This window comes from Strongylocentrotus purpuratus, unplaced genomic scaffold, assembly GCF_000002235.5.
Source record: "Strongylocentrotus purpuratus isolate Spur 01 unplaced genomic scaffold, Spur_5.0 spur5_scaffold_8, whole genome shotgun sequence".
In the NCBI taxonomy this organism is placed as follows: domain Eukaryota; kingdom Metazoa; phylum Echinodermata; class Echinoidea; order Camarodonta; family Strongylocentrotidae; genus Strongylocentrotus; species Strongylocentrotus purpuratus.
The window spans coordinates 16,187,293-16,204,583 of record NW_022145614.1 but is presented as its reverse complement, the minus strand read 5'-3'; the positions used below and the strand labels follow the sequence as shown (position 1 = coordinate 16,204,583).

Genomic DNA, 17,291 nt, shown 5'->3' with positions numbered 1-17,291 from the left:
TTATCCTCGTCACTATAATATAAAACAATATTGCTATTTGTTATGTTCGGGCATAACATTAAAAAGAAAGCGAATGGAGGGAATACGAAATGGAGGTGTTTAAAGATATTAGGGAAGAAAATAGAAACAAAATGGTAGACAAGTACCTGTACAATTTGAGACGCCATCGCCCTCGTAACCATTGACACACTCACAGGAGAATGTTCCGATACCGTTAAGACAATTGGAGAGTCCAGAGAGGCAATTGTCAAGGTTGAGAGTGCATTCATCCTCGTCTGTTGAAAAAACAATGACTTATTTTTACGCTTGACATCAATATTTCGATATAATTTCTACATTATTGCAGGTTATTGGATGTCAACCCAGTTGGACTTAATTATATTCATCACCACCAGTACCATTATCATCATCGTCATCATCATTATCATCATCAGTGTCTATACCATCATCACCATCTTCGTCGTCGTCATCTACGTCATCATCCCCATGACTAACCGCCACACGATTCACAATCTCCGGTTTATAAAGCATTACAAGCATTTAAGCTTCCCATGGTGTCGGTAAAAGAACCTCTGTATACGTCATCACCATCCATCATCACCATCAACGTCACTACTACCACGCCATGGTCATTATTAGCAGAAAATGTTTATTTCTTTCATCATCATCATTTTCATTATCTTTGTCATCATCGTTTTCTTCGTCACCATCATCCCCATCATCAGCATTATCACCATCAGCAACAGCATCATCAGTTCCATCATCAACATCTTTTACTTATCATCACCATTGTCATCGTCGCCATCATCATCATCGTCGCAATCATCACCGTGGTCACCGTCATGACTTACCGCTACACGATTCACCATCTCCGGTATACCCAGCATTACAGTCACATGTATAGCTACCAACGCTGTCTGTACACGAGGCTCGGTAGTGACAGGTATCAGTCCCCTCAGAACATTCATCGATATCTGACGAAATAGATCATTTTTGATAATAATAAAAGTGAAGAAGAAAAAATTTCACTAAAAATGAACAACGTTCTGATGAAGCACAATTGTGACTGACTAATGTATGTAAGCCTATAATGAAAGGAATAAAAGAATGGAGGATAAACTCTTTAAAGTATAAGACGAATCTATCAATAGATGTTTGCGTAGGAATAAACGAGCTATGGGTGTGTGCAAAAAATATGGTATTTTCAGCATGACATCGAGATGCTTTGTCATTTATTACAAACAAATATGTTTAGTATCTCATTACAAAATGAATATGACAATTCCGGGAGGTTCAACAGTCCATCGTTGAAAATGAAAATTTGGCAGGAAATACCTTTGACTGGATTTAAATTGCTAAGAAGTATTACAAGGGAGAATTGTGTTGAAGTGGGGGGGGGGGGGGAGTGAGGAGAACAATATTGCAAGTCCACCGTTCCCAGTTAAGTTAACTCATATGTACTTAATATAATTCAAAGGTGAGGAGGGGCGGATTTGTTCCCCAGGTCTGAATCTAATTTAAGATATGTTTCATATAACAAATAAATAAATAAATGGATAAACAAATAAATTAATTAATACAAAGATAAATAAATAAGCTTACTGCTGCACCCGTTGCCACTGTTTAGTCCATCTCCCTCGTAGCCTGAGTCACAGTCGCAAGTGTAATTTCCGGGTGTGTTCTGACATGTGCTGAGTGATGACAAGCAGTCATCTGTACCGTCGCTGCACTCGTCGATATCTGGGACGATTGAAATAAATAAGAACTGATTAAGGCGCTGTTCAATAAAACTTGATATATCAATAAAATGTTATCATAATTGACAAGCCTGAATGGGTTATTGACATTACTGACTTTGATTTGTTCTGAGCAAATTCCTTGAAATGTGAAAGAAATAAACAACGAAAGAACAAAAGCAAGAAGAAGAACAAGTACATGTAACGAAAAAGGAAGATGATCATGATGAATAACAACAACAACAAACGCCACTGGGTACAAGATTATTATTTCATAATTTGCTACGATTCTGGATTAACAAATGTTCTACTTATATGACTATAAACAACATATCAATTATCCACTTAAATACTTGAATATCAAATTTCACTAGAAATTATGAAAAGAATTGCACTCCGATTGTAATGTACCTTCACATGTTCCGCTGTTATCCTCGAAGCCATCTGCGCATACGCAGTCATAAGAGCCGACATTGTTCGAACATTCTTCCGATACAGGGTCACAGGTATAGTCATCGTTCGCACATTCGTCGTAATCTGTAGTTGTAGAAACAACGTCGTACATGGTGATAAACAATTATGTGATCATTACATTACGCTTATAATATGTTAATTACGAGCATTTTACAATTTCATGTATGTAAATGTAATCATGGGCTTGTGCAGAGGGTTGAATTTTAAGAGGCTTGATTTTTTATATTTAGAAAACCTACGATCGTCTGCACAGTTATTTCATTATTTTTGTTTTGAATTCATAATGGGTTTTTTCTTTTTTGTTGGTTATGATAATAATGATAATGTCTCCAAAATATGTAATGTGTAATATGTAGTATATGTATATAAAACATAACAATAAACTGAATTAACTACTAGGCCTATACTATTACTACAGCTTCTTCAGCTATTTCTAGCACTACTCACTATGAACGTGACGGACACAGAAAGCGGACAAAATATACAGTTCCTCAGGTAGACAAAGGAACATCCCTTCACTGCTATTATGTAAAACTGTGTAGAACAGGTGAATATGCATGGGACACCTGTTTTACACATTTTAACATAATAGCAGTGAAGGGATGTTCCTTTGTCTACCTGAGGAACTGTATATTTTGTCCGCTCTCTTTGTCTGTCATGTTCATAGTGACTGTTACTGCTGATGCTGCTACTGCTGCTACTACTACTGCTACTACTGCTACTACTACTACTACTACTACTACTACTACTACTACTACTACTACTACTACTATTAATACTTCTACTACTGCTATTACTACAGTAAAGTATTTTAATCTAAGTTTACCCATTCCCCACAATCAACAAATTCCCAAAGGAGATTTTTTTTTTAAATACACAATATGCACACGATATTTCAAAGCATCATATCAAAGTCCTGGGGACAAGAAAATAATTATCCTCCAATGGTCACGTTACCTATAATACAGGTTGATCCTTGATAACCAGTCCCAGTGCAGTCGCATACAAAATCATCGGTCCCGAAATCGTCACCGCTACAAGAACCACGCACACATGGGTTGTCCAGAATACAAATGGGTGGTCCTAAATCGAGCGGTCAAAAAAAAAAGAAGATCGGATTAATATGATAGAGTTCAAATTCGTTGCTTCTGGACACTGACATAGAGAAATCATCATTTGAATTACGTTTAAATTAAATCTTGGTAAATTGTTAAAATGACTTCGTGTTAGAGTTGACACATTATGCTTGTTATGTAAAACAAGTGAGGAATTCGGCGTAACAAGTGTGATCGAACTGTGTGGGAAATTAATTTCTCTGGCTGTAAACATCACAACATGTAAATATCGTTACAAATAGATAATGTAAATGATAGATTAGAATAGGATGATTCATGAAACCAATGCTTTCTCCCTTTGGTATATAGTTTAAGCATTATCGTAATCACGGGAAAAAATGAAATGAGAATTAAACTTACCAGGCATGTCGGACATAGTACAAGACTCAAATTGTAGAAGAAACAATATCACATTCAATAGGGTTATAATAACAGTAGTAAAAGTAAATCGACTCTCGCATGCATGATATGCGCTTAGGGAAGCAGCGGGAATGGGTTGGGATAAGATTTATCAGGTGAATAAGAGAGAGAAGAGAAGAAAAACACATGAAGCATGATAATTGAAACAAATTGTATAACATTGATCAATTCTAAATTCGACGAATACATGTAAATTAAAATGAAAAGCTTCATTTAAATATACACAGAAAATGAACGAGCAAATACGGTAAAACTTGTATCGATGATTAATCACAATAAAAGCATCGTTAAATAAAAAAATAACTATTTGTGTTAAAAATAAATGATGAACGAAAGATATATATATATATATATATATATATATATATATATATATATAGAAAGAGAGAGAGGGGGAGAGAGAGAGAGAGAGAGAGAGAGAGGGGGAAAGGGAAATAGAGAGAGAGAAAGAGGAGAGAGAGAGAGAGGGAGAGAGAGAAAGAGAAAAAGAGCGAGAGAGCGAGAGAAAGAGAAAGGTACAGAGGTTTTGAAGAAGGAATAATAGACGAATGAGACGATCTTCTCCTTCTTCCTTCAGCCTCACAAGGGATTGGTATAGGATTAGTCGATGAAACGATCCCTTCGTCAACAGGTTTGTACATATTGCATATAGAATCCTGTAAACAAAAACAATAAATTCATTATTTGAAATATCATCTCGTCATGCTGAAGTACAACTTCAAGAATCGCATTTTCAACTATTATAAAAAAAATGCTAACGATTAGAATGCCAAATGCAATTATTAACGCTCTAAATAATGAGTTTAAGAAGATAACGATTTGATATCTAACTTTTTACAATATACACTAACAATTACCTATTACAGGGAATGTTGGTATTGTTCATATGAATATTCATTTACCGTATTTTCAATTAATAAATGAAGTTACGACTTGCTTTTTTGAATATTATGATGATGATTATATTGTTATTATGTTCTTAAATTTAACAGTATACTCTACCCGTCAAATATGCCCAAAATTCAGTGATTTTTCTTTGAAAATGGATGCCGTATTACAGGTACATGTGACAACAATTTCGTCATGTTGACATTAAGCCTATATCTTAAACAAAAAACTATAACATTTCTTTTCAATGCATATATATATATTTATTCATTATCTAATTGAACATTTAATATGTCAATTGATAAACACAGCAAAAACGAAACATACAATAAAGAATGCATACCGACCCAGCGAAGACATCAAGAGCAGAGACATCAGCTTAAGTGCAGGTCATCTTTTGTAGATGAATCTTTGATGTGATATAAAAGCGAGCTTGTTCCGTCAAAGTTTCGGAAAACAGGTGTCTCTCCACTTCTTATAACGAACGAATAAAACTAAGAAATGGAATCATGGAACTGAATAAGATACTACCAACAAAGGTGAGTTTTAAACTGCATTTAGGGGTTTCAAGATGTGTTCCGTACGACCATGTACGTTTTCAAACCAACATGGCGGCTGCGGTTGTGGTGTAAGAGGTGTTATCAATATACGATTACCGTTCAACCCCTCCTTGTACGGATCAATACTCGACTACTTCGTCCCTTTTGTTCCCCGGATAATGGATATCCAGGGGATTTAGAATGTTACGGGATGAAAACAAGAACCCGTCTTGGGAACCAACAGCCATAGATATACTTAGGAAAGGATTGATATTATGATTGACGATGCTGGACACTTTTCTTTAAGCCAAGATCATTACCATTTTAGAAAGGGAATGTTCATACAGAGAGAAAATATATCGATAAGCGGACAGGAATGAGAGAAAATAAGAGATATAAGGGAGAGAGAGAGAGAGAGAGAGAGAGAGAGAGAGAGAGAGAAGAGCGAGAGAAAGAAGAAAGAAATATGGAGGAACGGAAGAGAGGATGAGAAAGAGAAAGAGTGGTTGCTGTGAGAGAAGGGAGAGAAAAAAATGAGGAGATGATAAGGTAAATGGAAAATGGGAGATATACTTGTAAAGATGGGGAAGAAGGAGAGAAGGAGAAGAATAGGGTAAATAGAGAGAGAGAGAGAGAGAGGGGTAAATTCACGGATGAAGAGAGAAGAAAGGAACACAAGATGTTATTCATATTTATTTGTTACGATTTTAATAAGAATCAGGCGTTATAATTATAGACGAGAAAGCAAAGACAGGCTATAAAAAAGGGTATTGTATCGGAAATACTATTTGTGCAGAAATAATTTGAGGGATGGTCATCCTCGATACGAAATATTTGTCCATCAAACTGACGTCCGAGGGATATTGATTTGTACCTTCCTTTTATAACCTGCCCCAAGTTGCAACACACGTCCGAGTCTTTATTTAACATGACGACACTATAAACCTGCTCTGCCACATATCGATTCGACACACCGGTAATATCGATCGCGAATGTACTGTTCGTCACAACTTATAGAGAGCGTGTAAGAGCGTTCGTCATTTTGCCTAACTCTAAAGGATTGTCGTCATCGAGTTTTGGTGTACCAAACGCAAAAGAAAACATTTAAGCTGTATTGTGATAATCTGTAATACTCAAAGGAATAAATACAGTGTGAGGAGTATCTATAAGAACGTGAACTTGGAACATATACGAACACACATGTCCTGTACAAGTCCAATAGTAGTACCTGATGAGCGAGGGAGTGTAATCGTGGTGTAATATACTGCGAGTCATCTTCAGCTCTGAACGAGAATATTACATGATTGGTCAGTGTTGAACTCCAGTAGTTTTGCCACCCTACACAAACTGTGACCGTGGTGTTATTAAAGATAAAGATGGGTTCTGTTCATGCGATTGCATTGTGAAAAAAAAGTGTGGAATGGATCAGAAAAGTTGATCATATAGCATGCAAATGGTGTGTACTACAAAGTTCTGGAGTCATCAAAATCATAATAAATTTGGCCCAGTCTTGGTAAAGTAACAAGCACTGTACACAAACAGATGTCTATGGGACTAAACAAATGATGTAGGGGCTACCATACCTTGATTTCCTTATCTTTCTATGCTCATTACTCAGCCAGTATACATTTTCTTATAAAATTGTTCGGCACATTACATTTATATGTAATCTTGAACATTCAGTGTAAGTTTTGTTTGATTCTGTAAGAATTCATTTTTTTTTTTTTTTTTTTACCAGAACTCAAGTTTAGCTCGTGTGACAACTGGATCTCGTCATCACACACATTGAATTATCATTAACGTATCAGTCCGTCGAGCTCGACCTCTAACAGCAACCATGGCCAAGGTCAATTTCACAGGTGTATGGAAGCACACCAAAGACGAGAAGTTCGACGACCTCCTTAAGGCTCTCGGTGTCAGCATAATCAAAAGAAAAGCCATCACCGCCCTGTCACCTCAGCAGGAGATCACCCAAAATGGAGACCAGTTCGTCGTCACGAATAAGACATCGATCAAGACAGAGTCACTGGAGTTCACTGTAGCCCGAGAGTTCAAGTTCAAGAATCCTCTCTCGGGAAGAGAAGAGATGCTGCTGGTTGAGCGGGATGGGGATAAAATTGTCACCACGAATAAGATGGATCCAAATGGAGTTGTAGGAACGAGAGAGTTGATAGATGCCAATCATATGATACTGACACGAAGGAAAGGTGATGTCACAGCCGTCAGACATTTCAACAAAGTATGATTGTATGATTAACACTCGTCTGTCAATTTTTGTTGCCCCCTTTCACCGTATTTTATGTATTTAATTATGAAAATAATACCATGATATTTTAATGGAATATGGAATCATTATTTTTATTCAAAAAAAAAAATCAGTTTATGAACCTAATTCCTTTGACTAATCTTTCCAGCTGCCAAATAGATGATTACATATTTGTACTGAAGTAACCTATTATTTCGATAAGGAATAATAGAAAAAGAAACATTAACGAATGCACGTGGCGTTACAATTGCTCATCCATGTATAAGTTTCTTCATGGCACTGAATTTACGGTCATTATTGCAAGAAGACCTGTTCCCCAAAATGTGTTATCAATAACAAGTTTATATTAGCTACTAAAATTGTTTATTTGATTGACTGGAGGACATTTCTTCGAAACTTGTGATAGCTTTTATTAACATTAATTTTATTAAAACATTGCCTGGATGAGGAACACATTTTTTTTCGGGCCTGATCATTAATCTACATTTGCCACTCAATACCCAAGAGAGAATTGGTGCCCCGGTAGGATGACGAAAGCATTTGTGTTAGTAATTGCCTATGCCCTCATGGTGACCATATGGTAGGAATACTCCCCATGGAGTGGAGATGGTGCACATTGTGCGTGAATGAATCTGATGACTGGGGTAATAATAGGGACTTTTAGATTGAGTAGACGAGAACACGACGAACGCCGACTGATCATGCGTGTCAACGTGCTCAACTGCCCATGTTGACTACAATTAGAAATCTTTTAGATTGCACTCGACGATATACATGCATGCAGGAAGTAACACTATGAATTACATGACAGACAAAGAAAGAGGACAAAATATACAGTTCCTCATTCTACCCTCAACAATAGGCCATTTTCTTAATGTAACCAAATTTAATGCATAGGTCTTTGTGAAGTGCCTCAATACAAATTATTTCATTCACCTGATAGAAATAGTAGTATTTCAATAGTCAGAATGCAACTGCATATATTAAGTGTTGCTAGGTAGGTCAAGCCATAATGTTTGTCCAACGTGGCAACAACTAATGTATGCAGTTAGGATTCTGTCTATTGAAATACTATTATTCTTATCAGGTGAATGAAATAGTTTGTATTGAGGCACTTCACAAAGACCTATGCCATAAATTTGGTTACATTACGAAAATGGCCTATTGCTGTGGTAGAACATCCCTTCACTGCTACTATGTAAAAATGTGTAGAACAGGTGAATATGCATGTGACACTTGTTCTACACATTTTACATAATAGCAGGGAAGGGATGTTTCTTTGTCTACCTGAGGAACCGTATATTTTATGCGCACGCGGCATATACTAGTACCGTACTAGATTTAGGAAAATCAAGGTTGACGCATTCTCGACGTGACGCATGCGCAGTGCCTTAAGATGACGTCACACGTTGCAGTCAAAGCTGTAAACGTGCAAATCTAAAAGTCCCTAATATCTGTAAAGCGCTTATGCTATGGTCACAATATCTAAAAGTAGCCTGCTCGGCGGCCGGGCGGCGAGTTTTGAGCCAATTTCGACCGGGCACCGCTTGTTCTTAGGGCATCGCTCGGTCGCTGCTGAATTTTTAGCGCGGAGTTAATATTCGGGCGGCGCCTGCTCACTTTCACTCGCCGCCCAAAGTACGCTCGGTGCCCGGGAAGTCGCCGCCCGGGCACCGACCTTATGGAGCTCTCACACTCTGCCGAGTAGGCCTACCGTCCACATGCCGGGCTATTAAAAAAACAACAGAGTCCAGAACGTTGGGTTTTGAGCGAACTTGTCCCCGGGCGCAAAAAAAAAAATCATAAAATTAATCTTTTCACCGTTTCGTTGCCATCTTCTGACCGTTCTCATCGGGCGCATACCGGGTGCTGAACGTGCTTCTACCGTCTTCACCGCCCAGATTGACTTTTGTTGAAAATTTTGGCCGTTTCCATACTGGGCCCATACCGGGTCTCGAACGTGTGCACCGGGTTTGTAGCAGCCACCTACCAGTCACTTAGCGTCCCCTCACCGCTCGGAGCGTCCTGTGAGCGAGTCCCCGGACTGCTAGTTCATGACACGTTCACAACCCGCTTACAACCCGTTGCAGACGGTGGATTTTTTTTTGCCCGTTCATCACCGTTCTGTAACGGGTTATGAGCGTGTTGTGAACGTGTTCATACAGTGTGACCGTTTTCATAACGTATTCATACCGTCCTCATACCGTTCAACACCGTCCTCTTGCCGCTTACTTGCGGCCGGTGCCAGCCGGCCAAAGTTTTGAACATGCCCAAAACTTTCGCCGGGTCCCACCGGGTGTAAATAAGCGCCAACGCCCTATTAACGTGTTGCCCACTTTGATAACGAACCACCGTGTGCCCTCGCCGTTCTCCACCGTCCGCAGACATTTTCGCGCACGGTGGCACACGGTAGGCCTACACGGCAGAGTGTGAGAGTCCCTTTAAGGATGCCGACCGATTTTGGACTCGCTGCCCAGTGACCGACTGATCTCACAGCAACGAGCGGGCGGCGACAGGACGGCGACTGCTTGGCAGCCTTTGACCTAGCGGCTTCGATGTTTGACCTAAATCGCTCGACGGCGAACGCTCGATTAGGTCGGTGCCCGGGTGGCGAACGCCCGGGCACCGAGCGTATTTTAGTGCCCCGCCGATCACCGGTGGGCAATTTCTTTAAAATCAGCCGGTGACCGATGGGAGACCGCTCGGGAATCGGTGGGCCATCAGTCGGTCACTGCCGGGATGCCGCCCGGAGAAGCTCGCCAATTTCGCCCAGTTTTTGACCTAAACTCGTCCAGCGACCGACGGGAAATCGACAGGGCACCGTCCAGGCATCGCTGGAGTTCTACAGCCTGCTCGACTTCTCAAAAAAAAAAATCGTTGGGCGATGCCTAAATTCCAGCAGCGACCGAGCAGGCTACAGATCTCTTATTTGTGACCATAGCTTTAGAGACGGTATTCCGTATTAAGCGCTATATAAATCCAGATTGTTATACACCATTAGCTCCTTCCGTTTTATAATCATCGCCATCAGTATCATATTATTAATGTTTTACTTGTAATTTGTTAGATTTGGTGATTTTGCAAAAAGGGGCACCAGTTTACAAGATCTTGATCTTTTTTGGTTGCCCCTTACGATATGTTAACTTTATACATGTATATGATTATGTCAACATGTTCTATTGTTTTGTACTATTTTTTTATATCGTTGAATAAATTAATTGAAAATTGAATTGAAATTGAATAAAGATTTATTGTTGTCGCTATTTTCATTATCATCCTCATACTCATCATCATCATCATCATCATCATCACCACCATCATCATCATCATCATCATCAACAACAACTTTATCATAACAGTCATAATAATCATCAACATCGTGCATCTTAATCATCGCCAACCATTCTCACCAGCTTCGCCTTTATTATATCACAATCATCATCGTTATCAAAGTTGTCGTCGTCTGTGTCGTCCTTACCTCCATGATAAATAAACAAAATTTATTAATTTGCAAGGATATTAACCCGCCACAATCAGTCAATCAGTCAATAAACAGACGATTCTACCAAGTTTTATACACACACCGTTTATTGAAACGCTTTAGGAACTATCACACACATAAGTTTATATAGACCTACATTTTAAGCAACGTGCAATATACAGTAAACGACTGAAGGAATTTAGTCTACCATTGCTTTGAAGAGAAAAGATAGAAATATTGTGGATTCGTGATGTATTCATAACATTTAATTCCAGATGTATCGTCTCGGGTTAATTCAATTATTCCTCCACGTGATGAACATGATAAAGACATAACATAATGTAATACCCGTATTCAACAATATATTGCATCATTGCTAAGTCGTTATTATGATTAATGACTGTTATCCTCATCATTCTTTTTACATTCTTTACTCAAAACATAATCAGAATCGCACATTTTTTCATATGAATTTGTGAATTATTGTAGTAATATATGAATAATAAATATTACCATACTCCTTCTGCCCTTTATGTATTCCAGTTTAACGCAGCTACTAGGTAATTATCAGTATTAAATGCAAAGATACGACGAGTTTTCGAGAATGTGCAAATTTATGAAATGAAGAAATTGATAACATAGGAGAAGTTAAATATGCCGTAAGTTTCCAATTGAGTTTTAGTGTTTTCTTTACCAACCAAATGAAAACGTACACAAAGGAGATACATTTGATCACAAACAAAAAGATATAACGAGAAAGGATTTCTAACCAACTCATTACTCGATCAATGTTATAATATACCCTAATTGAATATGAACAGATCCTAAAATCCTATCATATAAATATTAATCGAAATAGATTTAAAACCTACCACTCGTATAATTGATGTGACATTTTATTTCAAAACACTCCAAACTGGATTAGATAATACGCAAGTCCATTTCCTTTCAAAAAAATGTTAGTTCAGCAACTACCCACCAGACAACTTCCCCCTACGACAACCACCCTCTAGGACACCTACCCCCGGACAACCACCCTAGGGGAAGCTGTCCGGTGGTAGTTTTCCAGGTGGTAGTTTTCCGGGGTAGCTGCCCTATAGGGTGTAGTTGTCCGTCCGGATGCGCAATTTTACGACAAGATAATTTTCTTTTCGAGACCAGCTCGTGGCTGGATCCTGACAGAGGCGTTCGTTCTCCCAGGCAACTTGGATGACTCACGTGACCAGTTGTCCTTGCCACCTGTTACATCTGAAAAATATTCAAAGATTATACTGTCATTTTTTTTAAATTCACTTTGAATTGTTTCCCTATAAGATGATCAACTTGGCATTTGTAATGAATAGCGAAAAACAATATCTGTAAGGTAATGGATATTCTCTGATGATTTTAAGGGGAACGATAGGGTCCACCGGTCGTGCAATCTATAATTATTTGATCAGTCGACTCACGTTATCATTTCTACAACGATGTGAAAAAAAAAGAAACAAAGAGAGAGAGAGAGAGAGATACACCGGTGGTCACGATGATAGATTAGAATAGGATGATTCATGAAACCAATGCTTTCTCCTTTGGTATATAGTTTAAGCATTATTAGTCAAAATAATCCAGATAAAATCGATCAACTCTGATTTCATTTACAGACACATCAACTTGTCATAGCAACATACGGGAAAACAATTTCTCTAGTGTTTTTCAATAATCCATTGATTAAAAAAAACAGTTTTTTTTTAATGCATCGGTGGAGAAATTTAGAATGAATTGATTTGGATGATTAACGAGACAAAACATTGCTGCTTAAACTATTACAAACGAAAGGTAATCAAAGGTAATGATTTAAACTTAGAGCTACTATCATATTAACTCAATGGACATTTAATTTTGTGGTCAAATTTTCCTGTGCAATGAATTCATCTTATATTTTACTACCGGCATTGCCGTTGTTATTCAGTCTAGTTAGGTACACGTATAGCAGCCGTATAAGTTGTGACAGAAATATTATCATTAACATTGTTTTGCTTATTGCTATTGTAGCACTGCTATTACTACGAGTACAAGTACTGGTAACAGTAACGGTAATAGTAACACACATGACAGTACGAAAAGAAGCAATGGCAATATAACCGCAGACCTTTTTTAGTTGTATAAATACATGAACTCTAATCAAAATTACCAGTTGAAGCGTATTAGAAATCGTTCGTATACTTACATGAAATTGGTTTCTTCCCTTTCTTCTTCTTCTTTCTCTGCTTTGTGCCCTTGTTTTCTTGGCCTGGTGCCTGTGTGGAAGAAATGATGATATAAAATACTCTTTAGTCTATTCTGATTAACTGATTCACAATCATGCATGCGAGAGTCAATTTACTGTTACCGCTGTTGTCACAACCATATTGCATGTAATATTACTTCCGCCACAATTTGAGTATAATTGTATTATGTACATTAAGCCTGCTGATTTTATTTTTGATTTGATTAATTTTTTCTGAGATTCCGATATAATGAAAAAGACGAAAACTGAATATTTCACTTTAGTTCTTAAAACTTTGTTACATTTCTTATATTTAGAGAAAGGAAAATGAATTACCGCCAAAACGAATATACAATTCGATCACACTTGTTTAGCCCCAGCGATTTGTATACGGGACAATCGATGTATTTGTATGTGCATCTTTTTATAACAGCCAAATAGATACATAATTTCGAATTTACATGAATAAATATTCGGTCGACATTTTTTGTATACATGCCTAAGATCATAAACATCATTCTATACTTACGATAGAGATCGCCTGGACAGGGGTGTTCCTGCCTTTCCCAATGCCTCTGACCTTGCCACGCCCTTTGAGTTTCTTTCCAAAGAGTAACTTCAACTGAGAGTGGCGTAAGAGTGAGAATTGATAACGGAGTAAATTTATATAAATTGATAAAAACAAGAAAACTAACAAATTACAAAAGCAAAAGCAAGGGAAAAGACGGATCTATGCTATTCCTGGAAATCATTAATTTTTCAAAAGGCCTGTGGTAGCGCAATGACTCAGTTGAAACGAGAGTAGTCTGAGTATTGGGAGGCCACAATTTCAAAACCAACCCAGGCACAACATCTCATTAGATATTGCAATGCTCTAAGAACATGTTTTAAGTTCGAAACAGAGTCAAATGACCGGTGCAACTTTTTCACCTGTTGTATTACAATTACCATTTTCATCGGATGGGAATATCGACACGAACCTCAACCAAAATATTGTATATTTAACTAGATTGTAATTCGTTAGAGCTCAAATTTTGTAAACAGAAACAGAAACAACTAACAGAGATTAAACCCACATGTCACGATTTAATTGAGGACAAAATCAAGTACTTATTACCTGTCCAGCTGATAGTCCATACATCAAAAAGATGAAGATACCCTGAAAGGAGACAAAACATCATGAATTGGTTCGATATATATGAGAGAGAAAAGACTTTCGAGAAGTAGAAAAAATTGGTTCTCATGATTCACAATCGATTGTCCCACCAACTGTTCCGTGAATGTCAATGTTAGCGATCGACCCGTTCACTGCTGGGTATGATGTCGACGCCATTGATTCGATCGTAAAAAGTCTACATCATGCCAATCAAATGTTCGGTTTATCTAACAAACTAACGTCAAGAAATTCAGTTTGTTTTTAAGTGGATTTTTCATATTATGCTGTCACTCCTCGTCATTTGTTAAAGTAACCAGGTGGTAACGTCTTTCGAATGATATTACTTGGTGTCGATTCGAAATAACCTATCCTATACCCTACTACCAATCATTCACTCTGTTCCAAAAAGTAATATTTGTACAGTATATATATATATATATATATAAATATATATGGTGAGAAAAATGCATTAGCATATACAGTTAACAACTAAATTATCTATGCCCACGGGCCCTTCCCAAGTTTCGTAATTTCTTAAATATGAAAACAGTTGATTTGTCCCATTTGACGTCTCTTGATAATGTGACATATGGAAGCTTGCATCTAAACGTATTACAAAAACGCCCTACAATTCTACCAGTCCACCTTTCGTCCTTCAATTAAAAACAAATAAATCCTTAAATTCACAAGAGGTATGAATAAATTAGTTTTTGACTGTTTATCCAAAGACATATTTTTTTGCCGGAGAAAAAACGAGATATAAATTATTATTGTCAATTTGTTAAAGAAAACATACCATTGATGCAAAGGTGAGGAGGAAGACGTAGTAAGCAATGACAGTCGGGCCATAGAAGCCCAGATAGCCAGCTGCCCAGGCTCCTACGTTCACTATAGAAATCACGCAAGTCGCAAGCATGCTTGATCTGTAGTGGCAGATAAAAAAAAAAAGATGATATTGGGATCATTTGGTAATTTAGATGTCTCTGTGAATGAGAAGGTGATTTATATGTAAATCATGATGTAAGAAAAACAAACAGAGGCGTTGGCAATTTTACAGGAATATCCATGTAATGCAAATGAATCTTCAAAAGTGAACACGACGCGAGAACAACAACAACAACAAAACCCACACAACTACTGGTGAATGAAAAAGTATATGATGTTTTTTATTTTTTAAATCAAATCTCTGTAAATCATGCATGCAAATAAGCCATTGGCTGCGATATGTTGATGAATGAATACCATACCTTACCTTACTTTACCCAAGTACGCAGGTAGAAGCACCCCCCCCCCCCAAATTAAAAAATGTAAATCCTGTTAAAAGCGTATGGTAGACTGAACTTTATGATTAATTACAAATCAGGGAGAGAGGGGCATTTAGAGATTCGAACCATAAGGTACGGGTTCGAATCCCTGTCGCAACGCTATCTTCCCTTGGCAAGATGTAAATCTACATTTGCCACGCTCCACCCATGTGATGTAAATGGGTAGTACATGCATGGCAGGAATCCCTTAAATTTGTTTGATGTAATGGTAGCCTTGATAAAGCCAGGGTATTAATAACGGAGCACCAGAAGTGGCAATAGGCCAGACATGAGCACTATAAAAGACCCCACTATCCATATTGTTATCATTAGAAGAAGAGCACATATTTTATGACAACGGCCTTGATCAGAAAGCAAAAAAAAAGAGAAAGAAAAAGACGAAGAAGGGGTAGACGATAAAGCGAAGGCGAATATGGAGAAGAAGAAGAAGAGGGAGAAGGACGAAGAAGAGGAAGAGGAGAAGAAGTAGAGGAGGAAGAAGAAGAAACAATTTAAGAGGTGAAGATTGATAACCTTGAGATAAATTATCGATTCGCTAATAAGTGCTTTTAATCAAGGTGCATTAATTTCTTACCTTAGAGGACCTGTATTCTTAAATTTGTCCAGTTCACGTTTCACGATGAATAGAAACAACATGGTAAGCTGAAAAACGAAAATAATTGAAAGTAACATATAACACAATGCACTATAATTTTGTTTTTAATTTCAATGTCTTGAAATGGCTAAATCAAGGCTCGACTAAAATTATATGAATTAGATCCCTTCTCAAAAGCAAAACAGCAAGCCAATCTGTAAAATCGGATGTTGGCATCTACGAAAGAATTAACATGCATTTTTACTCACCCCGAAGCAAAGACCAAGTGGTCCATAAAATGAAAGGTATAAGTCATGCTCATCAGTAACCCAACACCTGTAAATGAAAAGAAAATGTTAACCTAATAAAATTTGAAAAGTGATGAACGACGACATGTTGACCCAGAAAGCAGTGATTCATAATGATTCATGTCTTTTCAATATTATTCGTAGCAGAACCATGGAAGCTTTCATGAGCATCCGATAATATGGCACAAAGATGAATTTACTTTTTGAAGACTTGTCTCAATTCTACTTCGAATAATAACCGGCAACTTTATCTACAGGAACCTGTAAAAGTGTGCAATGCCGTCTCTTGTTCATTTCAATGTAGTCATTTGTATTTCTTTATAACAATGATTCAATGCACTGTTTTGTCTAAGATGTCCTTCTTTTTGCCCTGCACCCACCAGTAATATGATTTTGTTGCCTTTGATTATTATGTCTCCTTTGTTGTGCAAGTTTGATCATTGACAAGTGATGTTTAAACAAAATACTTTAAATGCCAAATCTTCTTTTGGAAACTTTACTTACAGTCCACAGTCGAGTTCTCCGTAGGCATCAATGTTGATTGCTATTGTTACTCCCACAATGAGTCCCGGGGCACCTTGTAATTACAATGAGATTGAGAAGGCCAGGCAAATGATTAAAAGCAGTGTAATACGAATGCTCAACATTGCTAATGAAAGCTTGCACCTCTCTGAAGGTGGACTTTGATTTGATGATTATTAAGTATAAAACAATTGTGAACTTATATTTTTTAAGTACTTACACAAATATAAGAGCGTATAATG

At 37.5% G+C, this 17,291-nt stretch overlaps 3 protein-coding genes across 3 annotated transcripts in view; 1 reads left to right on the top strand and 2 right to left on the bottom strand.

The window, feature by feature from the left end:
* LOC578898 overlaps positions 1–4,039 on the bottom strand; it is a 38,905-nt gene extending 34,866 nt beyond the window's left edge. Inside the window, exons 1-5 of the mRNA XM_030975970.1 lie at positions 3,168–4,039; positions 2,148–2,273; positions 1,603–1,740; positions 852–974; positions 147–275 (exon numbers count right to left, since the gene is read on the bottom strand). The gene's annotated coding sequence lies outside the window, so the exon portion shown is untranslated. The remainder of the gene's footprint in view (positions 1–146; positions 276–851; positions 975–1,602; positions 1,741–2,147; positions 2,274–3,167) is intronic.
* Positions 4,040–6,910: 2,871 nt separating this feature from the next.
* On the top strand, positions 6,911–7,889 carry LOC752459 (fatty acid-binding protein type 3). Its single transcript, XM_011663524.2, has one exon. The coding sequence runs from the start codon at positions 7,010–7,012 to the stop codon at positions 7,415–7,417; it is 408 nt and encodes a 135-aa protein (XP_011661826.2). The 5' UTR covers positions 6,911–7,009; the 3' UTR covers positions 7,418–7,889.
* A 3,124-nt stretch (positions 7,890–11,013) lies between these two features.
* The window catches only part of LOC100890777, a 29,002-nt gene continuing 22,724 nt past the window's right edge, over positions 11,014–17,291 (bottom strand). The window contains exons 30-37 of the mRNA XM_030975666.1: positions 17,032–17,104; positions 16,489–16,555; positions 16,220–16,287; positions 15,117–15,243; positions 14,282–14,323; positions 13,694–13,786; positions 13,126–13,195; positions 11,014–12,167 (exon numbers count right to left, since the gene is read on the bottom strand). Of these exons, the coding sequence (XP_030831526.1) occupies positions 12,049–12,167; positions 13,126–13,195; positions 13,694–13,786; positions 14,282–14,323; positions 15,117–15,243; positions 16,220–16,287; positions 16,489–16,555; positions 17,032–17,104 (659 nt within the window). The 3' untranslated portion in view covers positions 11,014–12,048. The remainder of the gene's footprint in view (positions 12,168–13,125; positions 13,196–13,693; positions 13,787–14,281; positions 14,324–15,116; positions 15,244–16,219; positions 16,288–16,488; positions 16,556–17,031; positions 17,105–17,291) is intronic.